Raw genomic sequence first — 20,748 nt, 5'->3', positions numbered from 1 at the left:
TTTTTTTTAAGTTTTTTTTTCAGAATATTATTACTTATAAATACATCATTATATATAGAAAGGATTTCGCTAAGTGAAAACATACATTAAAAAACAAAGGAGTTGTTCTTATTTTGAATTGTAAAAAAAACGAAAGCAAATTAATATGAAAAAAAAAACCTAATTACAGTAAATAAACTAGTACATCGTCCCATCCACGCAACCCCTTTTGTGGATATTTCGATATTGAACTTACAGACAGGTACTTAGCGCTGCTTTTAAGCTTCATGCTTGTCAGTGGTGTTAAAAAAAAATGGAGTAAAAAATTTATTAGATATATTCATTAATTTGATTTCAATTATTTGTTTTCCATACGACATTACATTGTATCAGTTTCATTTTCTTTTTTTTTTCATTCTTTTCTTTTCGAATTGACAGAAACGGCGCCAAAATATTCTTTTTATTTTGCATTAAAACCATATATACTAAAAAAAAAAAAAAAAATGAAATTAAGATGAGAAAAATGAACATGATGAAAACAGCAACATTAATATTAATGATAATTAATAATTGATAATAATGATAATAATAACAACAACAACAATAATAATAATAATAATAAATACAATATTTGTACAATAATCAACGGTGCTGTGGTGAATGCTGCTGCAGGCCTACGAAATCCTGCTCACCTATCCTGACCTATTTTTATTAACACATTTCGTTACTTCATGTTTGTTGATTCTTTTTTTTATTTATATATTGATATCGCTAATAATGTATCGTACTATAATTTGAAAATCTAGAATAGTATTTAACCACTTAGAGGCTACTAATTTTAAGTCAAACTCAATATGACGATGCGGTAAATTATTTTTCTTTTCACTGTGAGTTATTTTTATGTCATTAATTGATGAACAAATAATTTGGGTGCATGTTACAAGTTTTTTTTGTTCGTTTCAGACTAGTCGTCATCTTGAATTCGGCATGGGTCAGTTGTCCCAAACAAGCTACAGACGATTGACATGTTGGTTGCCTGATGGTTAAAATCTGAATTCAATTTTTGCTTATTAAACAAATTTGTTGCAGTATTTAGAAATGATTCCCATTTGCGAGACGAACAATGAGCAACATTCACAATGGTATTATCTACTCTTACCTATTCCCTTCCAATAATCCGACTAAAATATAGCTTCATATAGTTGTAATGCCCTTTAAAAAGCAGGAGGCTCCATACGAGTTACTTTTGGTGCTGTAGAAATTTAGTTGGAACAACAACTTCAGTTAACATGGAATTTAGGAGGTTCATCACTTTTGGCCAACATATAACAGTCACGTTTGAGACTGTCATCATGTATTATCTAACCATACAATGCATACACAAGTCTGGAGATATGGTTAAGGTCCACTTGTGCGTCAGCTTTCGTGTTTCGAAAGTGTTTCATTGTTTGATTGATCACGTGCAAAAGCAAAAGCTTGGAAAATTTCTTATATCTATAGTGCTTTATCCAATGTGAAATCAAACAACATTTGCAAATCTGCAGATTGCATTATGTAAATCAGAGGGTGGTGAAATTTCGTAATTAGTGCTTCCGAATTTGTTCGCATGTGGTCCCTTTTTGTTTTAGGGCTAATTAAAAATATTTCGTTGCACCATTATTCCTGAAGCTGCACTAGGATTATTAATATTGCTCCATAGGAGCAACTGATGTACGCACGTATATAGGTCCATCCACAAACCTTCCGTCAGCTTTTTAAGATACCACTTTTGATTTACCTAAAATTTCAATATGTCATAGCTTATACGAGAAAGTCGTTGATCAGTTTTATGATTTTTTCGATTTTGACCTTTCGGCTTTCAATTTTTGTCCAAGAATTGGAGCATTTTTATACCTCGGTATATACTAACATATCCAAATATCAACCAAATCGAAATTCTTACTGTGAAAATCTGATTGAAGGTTCGTGGATCGGCCTATATGCAGTTGAATTTTTGAAGCTCAATTCTCAGTTTTAAGCTTCCGTGATGTTACCGTACCAGTTGAACTACGCGGATGTTTTTTTTTTGTCATTTTTATTAAAACATGATGTACAATAGACGTTATGAAAATTCCCACGAAACTTTTTTTCGCCGTTAAACAAGTCCAAACATGTTCTGTTTGAAATATTGTTTTCGTTGTAAGCTGTCAGCCACTCGAATTACAGGTAATCTACGACATTGCAACCAGGTGTCACTTGTCGGTGAAACGAAACTGTGTCACGTCAAGGAACCTCCGTGGACCCTCATGTGCCTGTTCAGGTTTCCGCTTTGACTGAACCTCAGCAGGCAGAGCTTGCATTGGTATGGCTTTTCTCCAGAGTGAATTCGTAAATGTTTCGTCAGAGTGGAACTGTCGGAAAATGCTTTCTTGCAGAATCGACATCTGCAATGATGAATTGTTATTTACTACTTATATTTACTATTCTTACGATCAAATTGTTTCATATTCTATTTCGTTCGTAATGACGGATATTTAAATAATTAGGGAAAAATTAGTTGCTTGTTTGTGCATCATAGTTCAAGTGTTTTGGACTATGATTGGCTGAAGTTATATTTTAAGGTAAGTTTATTTTTACGAATTCAAAGTTGCATCGATAGTAATCATCGCCTCATAGAGATAGATTTCGCAGTCCGTACACCGAGCTGAAGCCCTAATTAAAAAGAGAAGGCAACGGGGGGAGACTTCTCTGTTGCACGGTCGGAAGAGTGGGGAGCAGCCGCCGGCGGGGAAAACAAGAAGGTAAGTGGGGAGGTATACTTGTATGATTTATGTGTCCCCCGCCAAGTCATCGATTTAGGGTGTGTTCTGATATTCACTCGCGGTACTTTGAGCACCACGAATGCCGTTCCGATACATGCCGCAGTAAGCTTTCAGTTCGTTATCGTGATCATATGACGTCATTGTTTTCGTTGTTACTTCCTGCTGCGATTACTGCGGTTCGCGACGTGGGGCATTTTCTTTTGTCAAATATTAATGTATCCATATAATTTTCAGCAGCAGATTTGATTTTACACATGCAAATGTCAAACTTTCGTGAATACTGTAATGTACGTACACTTTTGTACAATGAATCTGAGACGGCTAATTTTTCACACTGGACAGTTAAGTTGGCAGCACAGGAAACGTACAGCGCCATAGTCGGCCGAGCGCGAAACATACTCAATCTCAATATACATAACGTAACTCATGACCGTCGAATCTAACCTTAGAATACCGCAGGGATAATGACTTATTGGATTGACACATATTCTACGGTTAATTTCCACGGTCATGGGTTATGTTACGTTTATTGAGATTGAGTTTGTTTCGCACTCGGCCGACTATGGCGCTGTACGTTTCTTGTGCTGCCAACTTAACTGTTGAGTGTCAAAAATTAGCCGTCTCAGATTCATTGTCCACAAGTGTACAAACACTTTTGGGCTCGGAGGTACTAACAACTACCGGGAGACAACGCTGCTTGACTTACGTCGTTCACTGAAGATTGCTGAAGACAGCTTACCACGGGTATCATTTTGAAGCAAGCAAAAAAGCATGACAGTCACGAGGGTAATGGCAGTACACTACATTCACCGACTCGCTAATGAGGGTTAGAATGTTACCTGAGTCGGTACGTTAGGAGATTTCTATATCTCGCCTGATACCGACAAGTTTCAAAACGCCCCATCTAATTGGCTGTCTTTAGCAATCTTGAGACGACACTTTCGGGCTCATTCACATCTGATAATGAGGTGCAAGTGAGGTTTGCGAGCGTAGCACTTGAGCGCCTAGTCGAACATAAATTTTCATCTGAATATATTGAATTTGGTACTTATATTTGAATGCATCAAAAGTCAAGCCTAATATTTTAAGCTGAGAACTCATCTCTGTTTTAAGTACAAAATTTAGAATTTCTAAACTCTTATAAATACAGAACCGAATAAACAAACCGTATACTGTATATGCTCGAAGATCTGTCGTACATACATACATACATACATAAATCTGAAAATTCTGAAACGTCCTTTTATACTCATTGTAGAGCACTTACAACCAAACAGGGTTTCGGATTACTATTAAAGGAAGCTAATAAACAAACTGTCTTTATATCTTCTAACAATTAGAGATTGGCAATACATTCAGTAACGATCATTAATAGGTTCCCAGTGACTCACTACTTTGATGAAATCGAAACTGAAACGAACTTCTTTGTATAGAAATTTTACATATCTATGATGAACGCACTCGCTAGTCATTGGTACATGAAAATTAGAAATAAAAGTTGTTCTAGTTGTGATTCCAAAAAAATAGTGAGCTACTGGGAACCTATTAATGAACATTACTGTACATAAATATGTATATTGATTAGAATCAAAGTTGTCTTTTTTCACTACCTTATCGACAGAGCAACCAAGATCTTTCAAATTCCAGTCAATTATTGTCACAAGCGCACTTCCAATGGGTTTAAATAGAGGAAAATTCCATTTTATAACTCTGTTTGGGTGTAATCTTAAAAGTCATTTGCAGGACATTCAGCTGGTTGAATATGAGCATAGCAACCTCTCAAATGTAGTCTGTTGTGTACACTATGCAGTTGATTAATCGGTGACATTTTATTGTACATACGCAGTGATGATGTGCTTTACCTGTAAGGTCGTTCTCCAGAGTGGGTTCTCATGTGAGTGGTTACGGAGCTGCTTTGTGAAAATCTTCTGTCGCAGACTGGGCATCGGAATGGTTTTTCACCAGAATGTGTTCTTGCGTGAGCCGTCAAATTCGCAGCTTGGCTAAATGCTTTTGAGCATGCGTGACACCTTCGTAAGAATTCAACATGCTGGGTTATTAGTTGCCAGAATAATTTATATGTTCTTGATTAATAATTGCAGAGTGTTTCAAATTTTTACTATGGTGATATTTTCCCCTGCAAATTGATCTGCATAACGCTGCCTGAAGAGATATTCAGAGGAATTCTTTGCACGTATTTTAATTTCCTTGATGTTTTAAAAAAAAACGACGAATATTTACGGTGTGACTGAATTACCATTTTTTTTTTTTTTGCAGATGTCATTGAATCAAACGAACGAGATACCTTTGAAACCTTTTGATTATGTTTAACAATAAGTTTGATTATGTACATTTCTGATTTTCTTATTTATTATTTTAACCTTCTTGGAAATTGAAATGAAAATCGAGAGCAATTCATGAAACAAAAGTCTTTTTCACGAAAAAACTAGATGTAGGTGAAAAATTAAAAAATTTCCAAAACAACCATTTAGACACTTAGACGGCGAGACACGCAGTATGTAACTGACAATGAGAATTCCTGAAATATAGGTTAAAAATAAGCGAAACAAAGATTCTGAAGTACTGCAAAACTTGAAATAAATAAAAATACGATCAATCTTGATGGCATTTGTAAAATTATATGATGAATTACAAAGTAATGTCCAATTACTCAACCCGTTCTAGACTAAATCACAGAAAAGGATCCTGAAAATCCAAAGATTTTCGCGCCAACACGTATTTTAGAAAAAATCAACAATAGCCGTGTGAATAAATGTGTTTTTTACAAAATCTGTAAAGTTTTGCAGAAAAAAATTTCACCACAGTATAAGCAGTTGAGCAAGGCTATGGTTAGTGGTATCTTTTACAATCATAGTTGATAAACTCGGTTATATTATTATTAATGATCGTTAATAAGTAAGAAGGGATTGAAAGTTATAAAATTCCACTCTACTACAGTATCCTAGTATACATTCTATGGATTCGCCGTTGAATGGAAAGAAGTTTAGTTCAAACAGTAGAGGTTGCCCTTTACAATATTTCAGGAATTTCAAGACGTCACCACCAAAAAGAAAAGTACGTAGGTATACATATCAAATAATATTCACATTATCTAAACTATAATAGGGTTGAGTGTAGTCAAATTTTCAGTTACAGTCACGGGACAAATCATTTATATAATCATCTTGTTATGGCCACCCTCATTGTTGCCACTTGTACAACAGTTGCAACAGTTATTTAAATTAACTTATCATCGTTTTATAATCTCCACAATAATTTTTCGCGTCGTTGAGAGCATCTCAGTTTTTTAACTTCTCGAAGCCATTGTAATACAAATTGTTTTAAACGATTATGATAACAAAATGTTAACAAATATCGACTCAGCAGAATTTTTTCTCGTATGTTTAAATTTCTAGAAATTACCGTTTAATTAATTACGAAAAATTTGCTAATGCTAAAATCGGATTGATGTAAAAAAAATTGTTTACAACAATTTTAAAAATTTTTCGAAGTGAATTTTCAGATAGTTTTTTCGAGATGGCAATTTTCAAAAAATGGATCGCCAATATTTATACCGTTCATTTATAACAACAATGTTATTCACATTTTCTGAGATATTCTAAAACTATTTCCATTCGAAATACCTGTTTAATTGGCTCAAATACCCAATTACTTAAGTATAAAATAGATGAAAAATTTACCTAAATGGTTTTTCGCCGGAATGCGTTCTGAGGTGCGTTTTTAGAGTGCTCGGTCTCGCGTACGTTTTGCCGCAGATCCTGCACAAGTTGGGTCGTCCATTGTCGTCAGTGGTGACGCCACCCCCGATGCAAAGGGCGTGTTCGGACGTAGGAAGTCGAGGGTGGTGCGGGTGGTTACCAATCAGCGGCGCCGGTTGGTTCACCCTCGCTTGAACCTCGACGGGATTGTATTGCTGGGCGGGGCTGAGTAGGGGCTCAACACCCCATGCAGTGGGATAACTCTGATCGTACCTGTAACGCAAATGCCGAAGGGCAAGGGCTGAACAATCGAAGTACAGATATCGAAACGGCGAAAGGGCACCTGTTATGCTGTTAATTATTGTTACGATTCAATGGAGGGTAAAGGGGTGATAAATCGAAAAATATGGTGTTCAGACAATCCTGAGAAATTGGGGAAGGTAACGTCACTGACATACTTCTGAGATTATTGAGAATTTCTTCATAGAATTTGTCATAAAAACTCAACGTTGGTTGAATATTTTTATCGCATTTTCACAAAGTCTGTTTTTCGAGAAACTACAATGTCGAGAATCTGTGCCGGGAGATTTGGAATACAAATGTCTTTGAATCAGCATTTTTCGGATGATCGATTATGGCAAATATTTGTTTTATTCCAATATGTCTCGTGCTAAACTTCTCCCTTACCAATGCATCTGTATAATAAGTCAAAGATTATTCATTAATTTTTCTTGCTGTACAATTTTCATCACATTTTCAACGTTGATATAATAAGTTCTTGATATTTTTCTACAAATATCAAATACTCTCAGTCATTTACTTACTATACTTTATAGTTCCGTGATAATTTTTCTTGACTCTATACCTATGTTAAGTAATAGTTACCCTAATTGATAATATTCCCACATATGATTACATCAGTCTATACACATCTCCAACTGTTACGTATTGATCACATATTGTATTATTTCTTATTTTTCTTGTGTTTTATTCATATCACCTCATGTAAGCGATGTAAGCGGTGTAATTGAAATTGTGATGAATTTCTGCAGTGTTTAGAATTTAGCAGTTAAAAGTCCATTCTCTTCCACAATTCTTACCGTAATTTTCTTTTGTTTAATCTTCGTGTGATTTGTTCCGACAATTTTTTTTAGCAATCTTTAAGATCAGATTTCCGTTGTAGCAATTTCACTAAAAATTGATTTTTCGAACTTGTTTTGATAATACTCAGTCATCCCTAGTCCAGTCAAAATACAGAGAAGAAGAGGCTTATTTATATAGATAAGATTGCAGCATCAGCGTGATTTAACACTTAAATTGTTAGCAAAATCTACAGAATAACATATCCAAAATCTGCAATAATCTGTAATTGTTGGGTAGTTTTTTTTTGCAATCAAAGGGTAAGAGAAAAAATTCGTCATTTCTGGAATCAAGCAGCACAGGACATTCTGTCTTCTCGTCGAATTTGTTGAGTGCAAAAAGTTCTTCAAAAAGTCTACGTGTCAAATTTCCGGTATCTTCGAATGTCCTGAAATAACAGCACCGAAAGTGTTATTGTACAGCATTTTCTGTATCTCGCAACAAATTTATTTGATCGACATCCACCAGATCCGGCTGCTAATTCCAATTTCACCTAATTCATTGTTCCTTTCAATTTATTTATCTTTCTATTTCTAACTGCGGCTCATTTTTAAACGAATAAACAGAAAACGGAAGGTCCTCAAAATGAAAAAAAACTGATGACACATTGAGGAATGGTTAGTGAATTTTCGTGATTTTGGTTTCAATCGACATGCCTCTTCTGAGTTCACGATTCGAGCTGATTGAAATTTTAATATCATCGGTCGAGCAATTTTTGATTAATTCAAATAAAAAAATTAAAGAAAAATAAAATTTTTCAATTTTTTATAATTTATGAGCTCAAAACGTATCCGAGTGGAAAGGTCTTGTGTCAGCCTATTAAGGTCAGCGAATTTAACCATTAGTTTTTTTAAAACTTTTTCAAAAAAATGTTGACCAATAAGTCGTAACGTTTCTTCTGTTTCGATCACATGAATCATACAGAAAGTTGTTTGCTCACGAGCAATCTTGGAATGAAACCGAATAACCGTTGATCCCATTGCGTCAACATCATTGTTTAACCAATATTTCGAGTGCAACGTCTTTCGTCACTCAATAAGCATTACCTACACCAGATGTGGCCAAGTATTCTTATTCCGGAGTTGACTATCAAATTAGGGTACCTACGGAATAACTAAGTATTCCAATCAAAACTAGAAGATTACAGGGATGGTGTACCAATGGTAAAAAATATCTCTATGGCTCAGGCATATTTTACTTGACTCAAGAACCGTACATTTGGCTCTAAAATTTCATATATGGAGCTACTCATAAACTACGTGGCTCCTATTTTAGACATTTTCGAACCGCCCTCCCCTCATGTAGTCTATCGCGTATATTTACCAGACCCTCCCTACTCCCCAGAAATAGCCATGTATTTAAAAACAAAATTTGTATACATCGAGAAATTATTAAACAAGTAAATTTTGTAAAACTTTTATTAATTCAAGCCATCCGAAAGAACAAATGGCGATACTAGCCATACATGCAAATCATTAATATCAGCCCGAAAAGAATTGTTCGCAGCTTTTTCGTGATAATCAAGCTTGTCAGTTTCAAACAAGAGATAATGTTGTGCGCAGAAAAATGAATTAGAATGCATGAAAATTATAAAAGCACGGATCGCGGACTATGATCCTACCCCAATTTAACATAGCGTACTTTTTCATCAAACCCCACCCCTTAAACTAGCCACGTGATTTATGAAAGGCCGTATATGGGATAAATTGACCGTACATGCAATTTTGTCGAAATGTTTTCTTGATTGAAATGAAGTTATGCAGTAGAATCGCATAACGGTCACTGGATGAAATTTGCCCCAGTTCCAAAAAAGTGATATCCTGCTCCAACAATGAGTTCTAAAAATCTAAAAAAAAAATCTATGTATTGTTTAAAGATCGTAGAAAAAGTTTTCTCTGTTTTCTCTGTTGGAAAAACCAAATTTCACGTTAAAGATGGTCCTTTGTCAAAGATATTAGAGGAACTAAAATTCCTCAAGACCAGGTGATTATATCGTTAGATGTATCTTCTCTATATACCAATATACCTACTAATTTAGCAATAGCGATCATTAAGAAGAACTGGGCTCTGGTAGCCAAACACATAGCCATTCCTAAGATGGAATTTGTAAAAGCGGTTGAGATTTCTGCGAACTCAACTTATTTTATGCATAATAACAGTTTTTACCAAAAAATCTATGGAGTAGCTATGGGTTCACCAATTAGTCCAAGTGGAGCTAATTTAGTAATGGAAAAACTAGAACAGACAGTAACCAATGCGCTTCCTTTTGAATTGATTTTTTACAAAAGATACGTAGATGATATAATAACATGTGTTCATAAAGATGACATTCAGCAATTACTAAATATATTTAATCAGTATCATCCACGCATCAAATTCACCTATGAAATAGAAGTAAGCAATAGAATTAGCTTTTTAGACACATGGATCATTAATTGCAACGGAATAGCGTTGATGGACTGGTATCAGAAAGAAACATGGTTTGCCAGATATATTAACTTTCATTCGCAACATCCGCTTCAATTCAAAAAAATTGTAGCAATAGGTCTGTTCGACAGAAGCTTAGTACTAGCTAATGCTTAATTTAGAAAGAAAAATTCAAAAATAGTACGTGAAACTTGGAGAATAAAATGGGTATCAATCAAAATTGTTCAGGGATTTGCAGTAACAAAGAATCCATAAACATTGTAATAGCTGCACAGATGGCAAGGTGGACAACACTTTGAACTATATATTTACGTCTTTAAAGTCAAAAACCGTCACACTTGAATAAACCAAAATTGTATGTAAAATCGAATGTCAAGACTGTGATAAATGTTACATAGGCCAATCGTCACAGCATTTCAAAAAACGAATTGCTAATCATAATTATGATGTAAAAACGCGTGATCCGGATAGATCGGCTCTGGCTCAGTACTCATTGGTTGAAGGGAACAGTATTGACTTTGAAAATGCAAAAATAATTGACAAAGAAACCAGCTGGCAAAAGAGGCTTATCAAGGCGATGATACATATTTCTAAAAACAATACTGTCAACAAAAGAACTGACATTCAAAACCTGAGTCACCTCCATTCGAACATCATTGAAATTGTCATTATAAATTGGCATAGACTGTTATGTAAACAATTAGGCCAGTACACTAACAAATATGTAACCAGTTGTGTGACTTTCAAAGATTGTTGTTAAAATGAATATTAAGAGAACGGTTCGATTAGTAAAGTTAGATTGGTACTCACTTCCTTCTCGAACACCATGCAACAAACATCGCAAGTGTTAAGGAATGTCGAGTTATGTAAGTGTTAAATAATTCAATCTTCCATAGTAGTTTTAATAATAAGATCAAATATTAAACGTTGGCATTTATGTACAGTATTAAATTTGAAAATACTAAAAAGCATTTAGATACAGTATACATTAACAATTACCTAGCAGCTGTGCAATGTTTTTAACGTGACAGTTAGTGATCAAATGTAATTCATCTAACAATTTGTGATTTTTTTTATATTACAGAAACCTGATGATGGTAGGCGGGGCCTGTTGAAACGTCGTTTAAAAATATAAATGATAAATAAAAGTGCATTATTCTATCCCAGATCGTCACCCAACGAAATCAAATCGGTATAATATCTACCAACACGGTCACGAACTTCAATTCACCTAATTGTGCAATGGCATCTTATAATGTATTTTCTCAATCATTCGAGGTAAAAATTGCAAAACTTCAATTTTCTCTTCTTTATTATTACAGGTACTGACTTGTATGCTTGCATTTTTCACTACGATTCTATCGACAGTTTATTAAATCTTAGAAAATGAAACAGTCTGCCATAACGGAAGGTAAAGCATGAATCCGACATTTGCCTTACGCAAAGACAAGGAGTAAAAGATTCTCGGATACGATTGCAAAGAAAGATTATATAAGTGGATTCGGTCTCTATTCGTTTTCATGTGCTATCATACACTCATTGTCAGTGGTACACAATTTTATTTTATATCCTTTCAGTAATCGGATTTCTGCACAAACAGTTGGAAAAATGAATTGAGGTGGTTCTTACAAACAGAAACGTCAAAACTCACCCTGGGTGCATGTTCATGTTCATGGTCATATTCATCGATACGTTGACGGACATCGCCGGTCCAGACCCGTAATGGGATGAAGGTACCGGAGGACCCAAATTCTGGGTATAGTCCTGGGAATAGTGATGAGGTGGTCCTCCAGCGTAATAGCCACCGGTTGGGCTTCCGGGGTGCACCACTGCATGCTTCAACGATAACAGAACGTCGGCAACACCTTCCCCGTTTCCTGTTCCAGGCCTGGGCATACAATCCCCTCTGGGACAGCCCCAGCTAAGAAGAGAAATTATGCGATGTACCTACCCATGGACTTAACTCTTTAATTCACGCTGGAGCGCTGAGCGTCCCACCTTTTTTTTTTTTTTTTTTTTGCAGCTTTTTATTTATTAAACTACTTTTTCCGTAAGAACTCCCGAGTTTTTTGGTTCCGCATGGCCTCCGAAATATTTTTCTAAGTAAAAAAAAAATATAAATTTTATTTATTTATTTGTTGCAAAAATAGCACATGTTAACAAATCGTCGAGATTCGCATTTTTCCATGAAAAGAGCGTTTTCTGCTAATCCATCATGAAAATTCGGATGCCAACTTTTACACGAACTTAATAACACACCAAAAAAATTTACAGAATTAAAAAAAAAAAAAATGTTCTTGTTATTTTTGTGTCCGCCATATTGAAACCACCGTTTTGAACGTACCAATTTGGAGTTCGGTTTTGTGATCAGTGGTCCCAAAAGCCACGTAATATGAAGTCTTATCAAAATCGATTAACTTTTTGAATTTACGTCAGCCATATTGGATCCGCCATTTTGAATTTTCAAATTTCGAGTTTAGATTTATGGTCAGCGATCCGAAAAGCCCGTTCATGCAAAATTTCAAGTGAATCGCATGTAAAGAAAAATGTATGCATGAAAGGGTTTATATACCGGGTACCTGTGAATCTTTTGTACGTGCGTATCTATTTTATCCACTGCCGTGATAACGGTGAGAAACTATATTACATTGAGTGCGGTAACTCAAGATAAAAATTGGTATCTTCTGACACCCTGGTTTTTCCACCACGCCCCATTAGACGTGATAAACAATGATCAAGCACCTCCCGGGAAAAATTTTGAATCACGGTGAATCGTTTTTGGTTTACAGAGAAAATCTACTCGTCGAATAAAAAAAATTCCGAGATCTTGTGCGGAGAAGAATTTGTCGGCACCAGGTTCATGCGATTGAGTTAACGGTCTCCGTGCGCGAGGTGTTGAAATATAATATTACGTTTGTTCAGTGGAGCGTGCGTGCGCCCTGGATCACATCAAAAAGTTAAGGAGTTTGGAATTTCCAGTTGACCTCCCTAACTTCTTTTATTCACGCTGATCACCTTTTTCCGGTGGATAACATGTCGAAGCCCGTCACTTTTAAGATTGAGAAAAAATCGAGGACTTCACCTCGATATCAATGCAGTTTAAGTGTATGTATAAATATCGGAAAAAGAAAATGTTCTTTCTGATCTTAGAAAAAGACTTACTTGTAAGTGGTGGAACATGGACTGAAGAGTCCTGGTGGCAACGGATCCAAGTCCAAGGGTGGTAGCGGGAAGCCCGCCATGTCATCGACCCAAAAACTGGCTCCAAACTCACTCACGACTTGATTTTGTCCCGAGTTATGCAGTTGCTGATTATGCGGATCTTGGATGTTATCCGTTGAATTCTGGAGATCCTGCAAGGTCCCCTGCAACGCGCCTAAGGCTTCGTCATTTTGATTTTCGCCAAGCGTGTCTTCGTTCGACAAAACGCCAAGAGGTCCGCTGCACAGACTCGATGGGATTGTTGCTTCGATACTGCTCACCGATGCTAAGTGTTGGGATCAAACGGAATCGAAAACGTTATCAAATATTTGCCGATCGAGTGCTTATGCAAAATTCTTTTCACGCCCAAAAAGTAAACGATTATTTGCGCTCAATCTCGTTGCATTACAGCGAGGGTAACAAATCTTTAACAGATACTTGAAATTATATTTGTAACTTTATCAGCACAAGTTTTTGCACGAAGAACTGGCTCAACTATGGGCGATATTTTTTCCTCGAACTTAGTGAACAGTCAAGATATTTCATCCAGAATATTCGAAAATAAACCTTATGGAGAATGTTGATGACTCAGAATGTTTATGAATCATGCATAAGAAAACACGAACGTAAAATGTAATTAAATATCAAGAGCTATCAGAATTTTTCGAGAAAAGTCAGTAATTTTGAACCGATAAAGTGGAAATTTGAATATAAGTAGAATATCTAACCGATCCACAGTCAATTAACAATTGTAAATTTTTTAAGAACAATTACAAAAGAATTGTCTGAATTACCGGATTCATCGTTTCCCAGTTTAAACATGTCACCGGAGTAGGCTTTTGGTAGCTTCACGTTACAAGAAAAATACGTCGAGTGTTATACTTGATCTTGAATTGCAGTAGCATCCAGGCTACACGTCCGGGCGTTTAAGTAATAAAAAGTACTACGTTTAGAATTACACTAATCATAACAAAGTGCTGGGGTAGGATTCCCTCGTGCTGATATCCAAGAATATGATCATTTTTTTCTCAATTGTAGGAAATTTTAGGCAAATGTATTTAAACTTTCAGTATGATATTAATTGTTGGGAAAAATATGACTGTAAAAATTGAGGATCCAAGTGTAGCTTGCGGTCTCTTTTTTCATAGCTCGAGGTAATTTAAGGAAGTTGTAATTGGTAAAACAGACATGTAACACTTACACAAAACTGTTCGATTACTGTAAGTATTCGTGTTTCTGTTGTTGTTTTTTGTAACGATATTTCTTGATACATCCACAAATTTCAAATTGAAATTGATTTGTATTAATACAAGTCAATATATGCAAGCCGTATCTAGCATGTTTTACGATTTATAATAATATTTTAATATATTTTATATATTTTAATATATGCTGCATCGAAACAACCGCCACGACTTTTTCATCAACCGTTCATCACAGATACTTATAATAATTTGTAATATTCACCTCAAGTTTCACATTATGTGATCCTTTTCGAAACTACAAAATAATATTATAGTGTTAGGGTGATATGATTAGGTATCGATAATTCTTTTTTCTTGAGAACTAATGCCACGAGATAGATTATTCAACTACCGACGGTATCGTGTACTACGAAATTTCACTTTTTAACACCCCTAATACACCTGGGTTATGGAGTAACTTCGCGAAAAGCATTTCTGGGAGTGAATTTTTGTTCCTCGATCATGGGCACTGTATGGGACTGAACGTATATCAGTAGTACGATATGTGCGGCTAGGTAACTATTAATTTCATATATTTTAACATTACGGCTTGTACTGCGGTACGGGAAAATATGTCGATCGAACGGTAATAGAATCGACCACGAGCTCACCTGTGCCAAGTGTATAGGGCGACTCGGAGGTGTTCGCCGAATGATGGTTCTGCAGAAACTCCATCTCTGCAAATTTTCAGGTTCCAGCCTCCCTTGGAAACGTATCCGTACCCCGTCCCTCACCCCCTCTAACGCCGCATCCGCCACCACCTCTTCGTCCTCCTCTTTCTCTTCTGATATGCCGCCCTCCGCTGTACAGATATGGACCGACCCTCCGGTTGCCCTGACAACGACATATTGTGTCATAACTTCTACCTGGGGATTCAATTTCATTGAAAATATCGACGATAATGTTTTACTACGTTTTTATACAACGACTCGCTTTCGAACTCCCACGCTCAATATTTGCCATGTATTGTACTCCTGTATACTTGCTATACCGATTGCAAATCTTTAATGTTCAAACTATTTTACGGTAATCGGTCGTAAATGTATTCTCCTTTAGAGGAGAGGGGTCAAAACTTAGAAGGGTCAATATTTTGAATAGCTGATGTATCGAAATTTCAAACATGCGAAGATAATGTAACGAAAGATGATTTGACTAAAATGATCACCACGTGACTTTTAGTTTTGAATAATATCGTGATATCGATGCATACCTGACGGTTTGAAATATTTATTTGATTACAGACAGTTCTCAATATAACGCAGTGTTTGTATTTTTTTTTTCTTCAAGATTTGTCTTTACATTCAATTTGATCTATTGCCAGCAGATCTTTAACGTAATAACCTTGCAATGTTAACTCTGTTATAGAATCGTCATTAATGCTGGTACAGGCATTGTGAGCCCATCTCAAACATCTACTGCACCAGGCAGAGCATATTTCATTTTAATATTAGTTACAAATAAGTTTTGTTATATTTAGCACCCGTCTGCACGTATAAACTTGATTTCTTTTACTGTGTAAAATCAGCTGTTTATCTCGATCGCAACGCATAAACTACGCAAAACTACAATGATAAATATAATCTCAAACTTGATTGGCTCTTATCTTGGCGCGTTCACTTAACTCTAAGAAATAATTTAGTTTTACCAGAGTCGAAAAAATCTTATTTGCCTCGAAAAAATTGCTTATTACTTCTAAGAATCAGTACGTAATTTTCTCGAATAGAAAAGATCAGTTTTACTACTTTCGTTGAAACGAATTCATTAGAATGGTGGTAAAGAAAAAACATTACAGATACCGTTGTGTGAAATAATTTTATAATACCGAAAAAAGTGTGATCGAGTGGTAGAATTCATTGAGTGCTTTCATAGAAGTAATGAGATGAGATTTCTTCAGGTTAAATAAAGAGATTTCGAGTCAGCTGAAATCGAATTATTTCGTAGAATCAAATTAACACGGTCCTTAAATTTTTCGTCTCACGATCAGTGTTACGTGGTCAACGAGTCTATGCATTAATGTCGTAGAAAAATCTGTGCATACAAATTCACTATTGGCTGTGTTGACGAGCTATTCTGCACCAGAATTTGTCCGACGCGTTGTAAGATCCACAAATTATCCAATTATCGTTTGTCATGCGTCGTATCGCGGCTCCCTTCTTCTAGGAGGATGCTGCGCTCGAAGGACTCACATGTGGCAGGTACGGCTACCTTGCGGAGTTATCCGTTTATGAATGAATGAATCACGTGTGCGTGTATGTAGAACGTAGGTATAGATGTACCTTTATGGCTTGGAAGACCCGCCGGTCTCTTCTCAGGGCTTCTGGAAACCTCCCAGATATTTCCATTCATGGATTTTGAACCATGTGCATCTTTTTCCGCGAGTCGTTACACTGACTCGGATACACTCGATTACTCGAGTTGTCAGCTTCCGCGCGCTGTATCTCCACTTTGAAAACTCGCCACCCTTGCAATGTTTACGTAACAATATGCGAGGAACTGCAGATGGACAGGGAAAAAACAAAGTGAATCAACCGAGCTTTACCGAACATCAAATTGATGCAAAAATAGACGTCTACACGTGTTGTCAAGTGTATCATTTCACTTGCTGTATCAGATTGGACGGTAAGTTTTGAGTTCACGTATATTTTACAATCACAAAAAATTGGATATTTATAAGTATAAATGTCATCCACTGAAAGCCTCATACGTAATACTTGCTTCGTGTTAATATTAACATTCGGTGACTACGAATAATTTTCGGAAACTCGATATTTCCACAGATGTTCTTGCATATTTTATATTTTTCAACACTGCTCATCACTAGAAGTAACCGTTGAAGAGCGAATTATAAAAATACATTCATCGTTACTGTGATATTTGGTTATTCTTCCTGTTCATGTACGATGTTGAGTTCCTTCGAGTTTTCATAACCTTGTAACGTCGGAGTAATCACTTAATCACAACACTTATCACGACCTACCCGTCAAACGAAGTTTCATCCCATCTTCCATCGACGTGACCGCCTTTAAAGTTTGATCATTTCATCGAATTTCCCGCAAAGTACGATTGATAATGAATCTTTTACCCGGTTGTACTTTTCAGCAATGAATGGTCAAACTGTCTGTAGCCAAACCCGTCGATCTTCAGAATTAACGTATGTTTGAAAAGTTTAACACGGACAACGGTGTCTATTTTGAAATAGAATTTTCCGACACACAGTTATCACCCTCCATGATCGTTCGAAAATTTTCAAATGTTCAGAAGACAAGCTCGCGAAAGTTAACACTCGGGTTTAAAAGTCTGGCAATTTCCCGAAGAACGATCATCGCCACTCATCTTAGGGACACAACTAGGTGCTACTGTCATGCTGGCATGATAGACTGACAGTGTGTCTTTGCCAACTACCCACCCCCACCCGACACACTGACAGACGAACCAAGCGACGAACCAACCACCCCACTACAAGCCCCGTGTCATATGTTCCCGTCTCCATCTCCTTCGTCCGTCCACACACGTGTCCTCGGCTCTCGTTCTCTTGGTATCCTACTCCTTCTCCTCTTCCCCATGCCTCCTCCTCCACCTCATTTCCCTTTCACCCCTTCACTACAACCTTAGCTTCTTTTGCCTGCGTGTGCGTAAAAGTGTTGCAGGCTGACACGAGATACTAATCGGCCATTCAGCGATCAGCGATCGAACCGCTCACTCACCGATCCATGCAAGATCGGATATTGTTTACTTTATACTTTAGACACCACCTAGGTGGTCCTGCACCCTGATACCCCGCTCGAAAGATCACTGGCTTGTAATGCCTTCCCTTACCGAGGTGAAACGTCTGGTTCGTTTGGCTATTCGAAAAGTGATCCAACTTTTTTCCCCATTCTCATTTCAATGTGAATCGTTCGAAAAATTCATATCCACGCCGAATCATGCGGTCAACGAGTAAGGGTGAATGGACCAAATCTCTGATTACACAACGGCCGTACGTATTTCAGATAAAAATCTTCATACTTCATTCACCAAAACTCGTTTTACCTATATAATATACATACTCTCACGCCCATCCAATTCGATAATAAATTACAACCTTGAGCCATGTCGTAGAATATTGAGAATTGAAATAACTCATCGGCCGGAATATCATCGATCCTATAACTATCGATATTCCACAACCGACTGAAGTAAGATGCAACGATTTACGAAAGGCAAACATTACGCGTTTCATGTGAGACTACAAATTTTGTCGTAGGTATAAAAATATGAATGACGTGACTGCGACCGCGCTTGGGCAAAACGTTCCCGAGCCATTGCTTGCTGCTTTAAACCTGATTAACTCTGCACGTAGCCGGCTATTTCTGCTTCCATCCTTGCTGAATATTGGATATCGGCCCAGGGCTCAGGGCTCGGAGCAAAGGGGATGGTAGGGACCGGAGCTGACACCTGACTGTAGTTCCGATGCCAACAGGAAGAGGAAGTCAGCCACACCGTGCCTTTTCTACACGCCAGTCAACTGGTTCTAACTGGTGGCTAGGCTATATCCAACGAATGAGGATCAAATTCTTAATTCGGATCCGATACCGCCGACGTCCCTGCCAAGGTATTGGCTTACAACTTCCAACCGATTGGACCTTTGGTATTCACGTAGAAAACCACTATATGCCATTGTATTCTGTTGTATGTATACGTCCCGTATGTATCGTATACTATACACATTTTTTTAACAACGTTTACATCGCCACTGTGTATATATATAATGTAACAATTTAACGGCTTTAAGGCTTTGATATTTTTGTAGCAAATGTTCCCATGCGCTGGATCATCCGGTCGGAAATTGTTTTACAAAAAAATAAGGAATAATTGTTATCCACCCTCGGTTTGTCTGCTGTGCTCAATATTCGTTCAATATGCAGGTCTCCGATTCTCTGTTACGTTGGCGAACAATTATGTTAATCTGACTGCCGATGGATTTGCAAGGTGAACGCCCTTCTTTTTCCGAAACAACTACATCACTCATTCGACAAATTTGGTTTTTGGAACATTTTATTTTGCCAACTGAAACCTTCTTTCGTTACCATTCAAATTAGAACGAACGGTTGTATTTCTAGTGGACACCATTATAGTCAACGTTTTTTCAGGTATTTGTGTGTTATAGTAGCATTATTGAATTCATATCAATCAAATCGCGTTGTTTTATGCTTTTTCTACAGAATTTCGTTCTTAACAGGCTTAAGGTAATGTGATCAAATAAAATATTATCTTCGTCCCCCGTAAAAACACTTTTGTTAATCCAAGCTATCCTTTCCTTCGTTGTATAGTTTCCGCGAGTCGTGAAGCAAATATACGTACCAAAATTTGATAAAATCATCACGTTTCTTTTTACTTTACGGAATTTTAATACGTCTTCGTTTTATAACTCTCAGAGTTCAGTCCTGACCTGAAGCATTGCATGTAGTTCCTGCGAAAACTACATATCAGAATACAACGTGCTTCCCAATCAAATAAATTTTAGGAACGATTTCAAAGTTATCGCCATGTAGTACGCGAAAAGATCTAAGAAACGTTGTTTCCAGTCGAAAGAGTGTACAATGAATTACTATTTTTAAAATTTCGAAGCTTAAGATCAAGATAAAACTAGGATATTACAGCCGTATAATCGCTGATGACACCGGTCAACGTACGATTTGAGTGCTTGGTTGTGAGTGGTCCGTTGTAAGAAGGAACCCGTTATTGGGGGTGTCCGTTAAGAAAAGTTTCACTGCATAAATAATGTATAACTAGATTTAGTTGTAAACTTATTGTAGGCAATAGTTTCATTAAAGTAAGATTTTTTATTAGAAGACATTATGTCGTATATTTATACTTATCAAACTTGGATTGAAAAATCAATAGCGAAACGATAACGACCCCTTCGACGAACAGCTTATGTTCGAACGCTTGTTTTCTGATTTATACATAAAACAGATATTGTATTAAACCTAACAATTCTTATTCAGGAGAGCAAAATGGGTAAAAATATGGAAACATGAAAAACTCGAAGGGCGACAATATCAAATTTTTAAAGAAGCGAAAACTCAATTTGTAGGATTTAAAAATGTTGAAAGTCGAAGTACGGAGAAGTAAAAGATCAGAAAGGTCAGACCATAGAATGCCAAACTGTAGAATCGTCAGAATTTCTCTCGATAATATAGAATCTTATACATATTCTCGATTTTACTGTTCCATGTTCTGACCTTTCTATATTTT

General features: G+C 36.5%; 2 protein-coding genes and 1 long non-coding RNA gene across 4 annotated transcripts in view; 2 read left to right on the top strand and 1 right to left on the bottom strand.

The window, feature by feature from the left end:
- The window catches only part of CtBP (C-terminal binding protein), a 46,225-nt gene extending 44,134 nt beyond the window's left edge, over nucleotides 1-2,091 (top strand). Inside the window, exon 9 of the mRNA XM_046614180.2 lies at nucleotides 943-2,091. Coding sequence (XP_046470136.1) covers nucleotides 943-947 — 5 coding nt within the window. The 3' untranslated portion in view covers nucleotides 948-2,091. The remainder of the gene's footprint in view (nucleotides 1-942) is intronic.
- Nucleotides 1,965-17,884, bottom strand: LOC124213186 (protein glass). 2 transcript variants are annotated; one of them, XM_046614212.2, is made up of 7 exons: nucleotides 16,550-17,884; nucleotides 15,123-15,345; nucleotides 13,229-13,553; nucleotides 11,718-11,987; nucleotides 6,482-6,772; nucleotides 4,643-4,810; nucleotides 1,965-2,402 (listed from the first exon to the last, which is right to left on the bottom strand). In XM_046614212.2, the coding sequence occupies exons 2-7, from the start codon at nucleotides 15,184-15,186 to the stop codon at nucleotides 2,237-2,239; spliced, it is 1,284 nt and encodes a 427-aa protein (XP_046470168.1). In that variant the 5' UTR covers nucleotides 15,187-15,345; nucleotides 16,550-17,884; the 3' UTR covers nucleotides 1,965-2,236. The 2 variants fall into 2 exon arrangements, with proteins under 2 accessions (XP_046470168.1, XP_046470175.1); XM_046614219.2 differs by having other exon boundaries at nucleotides 16,788-17,884.
- LOC124213201 (uncharacterized) lies at nucleotides 10,804-11,779 on the top strand. Its single transcript, XR_006881835.2, has 3 exons — nucleotides 10,804-10,932; nucleotides 11,151-11,344; nucleotides 11,644-11,779. It is a non-coding gene; the product is annotated as an uncharacterized lncRNA (long non-coding RNA).
- Nucleotides 17,885-20,748: the final 2,864 nt, after the last annotated feature.

This window comes from Neodiprion pinetum, chromosome 1 (assembly GCF_021155775.2).
Source record: "Neodiprion pinetum isolate iyNeoPine1 chromosome 1, iyNeoPine1.2, whole genome shotgun sequence".
In the NCBI taxonomy this organism is placed as follows: Eukaryota; Metazoa; Arthropoda; class Insecta; order Hymenoptera; family Diprionidae; genus Neodiprion; species Neodiprion pinetum.
This window is presented reverse-complemented; position numbering and strand designations above follow the sequence as displayed.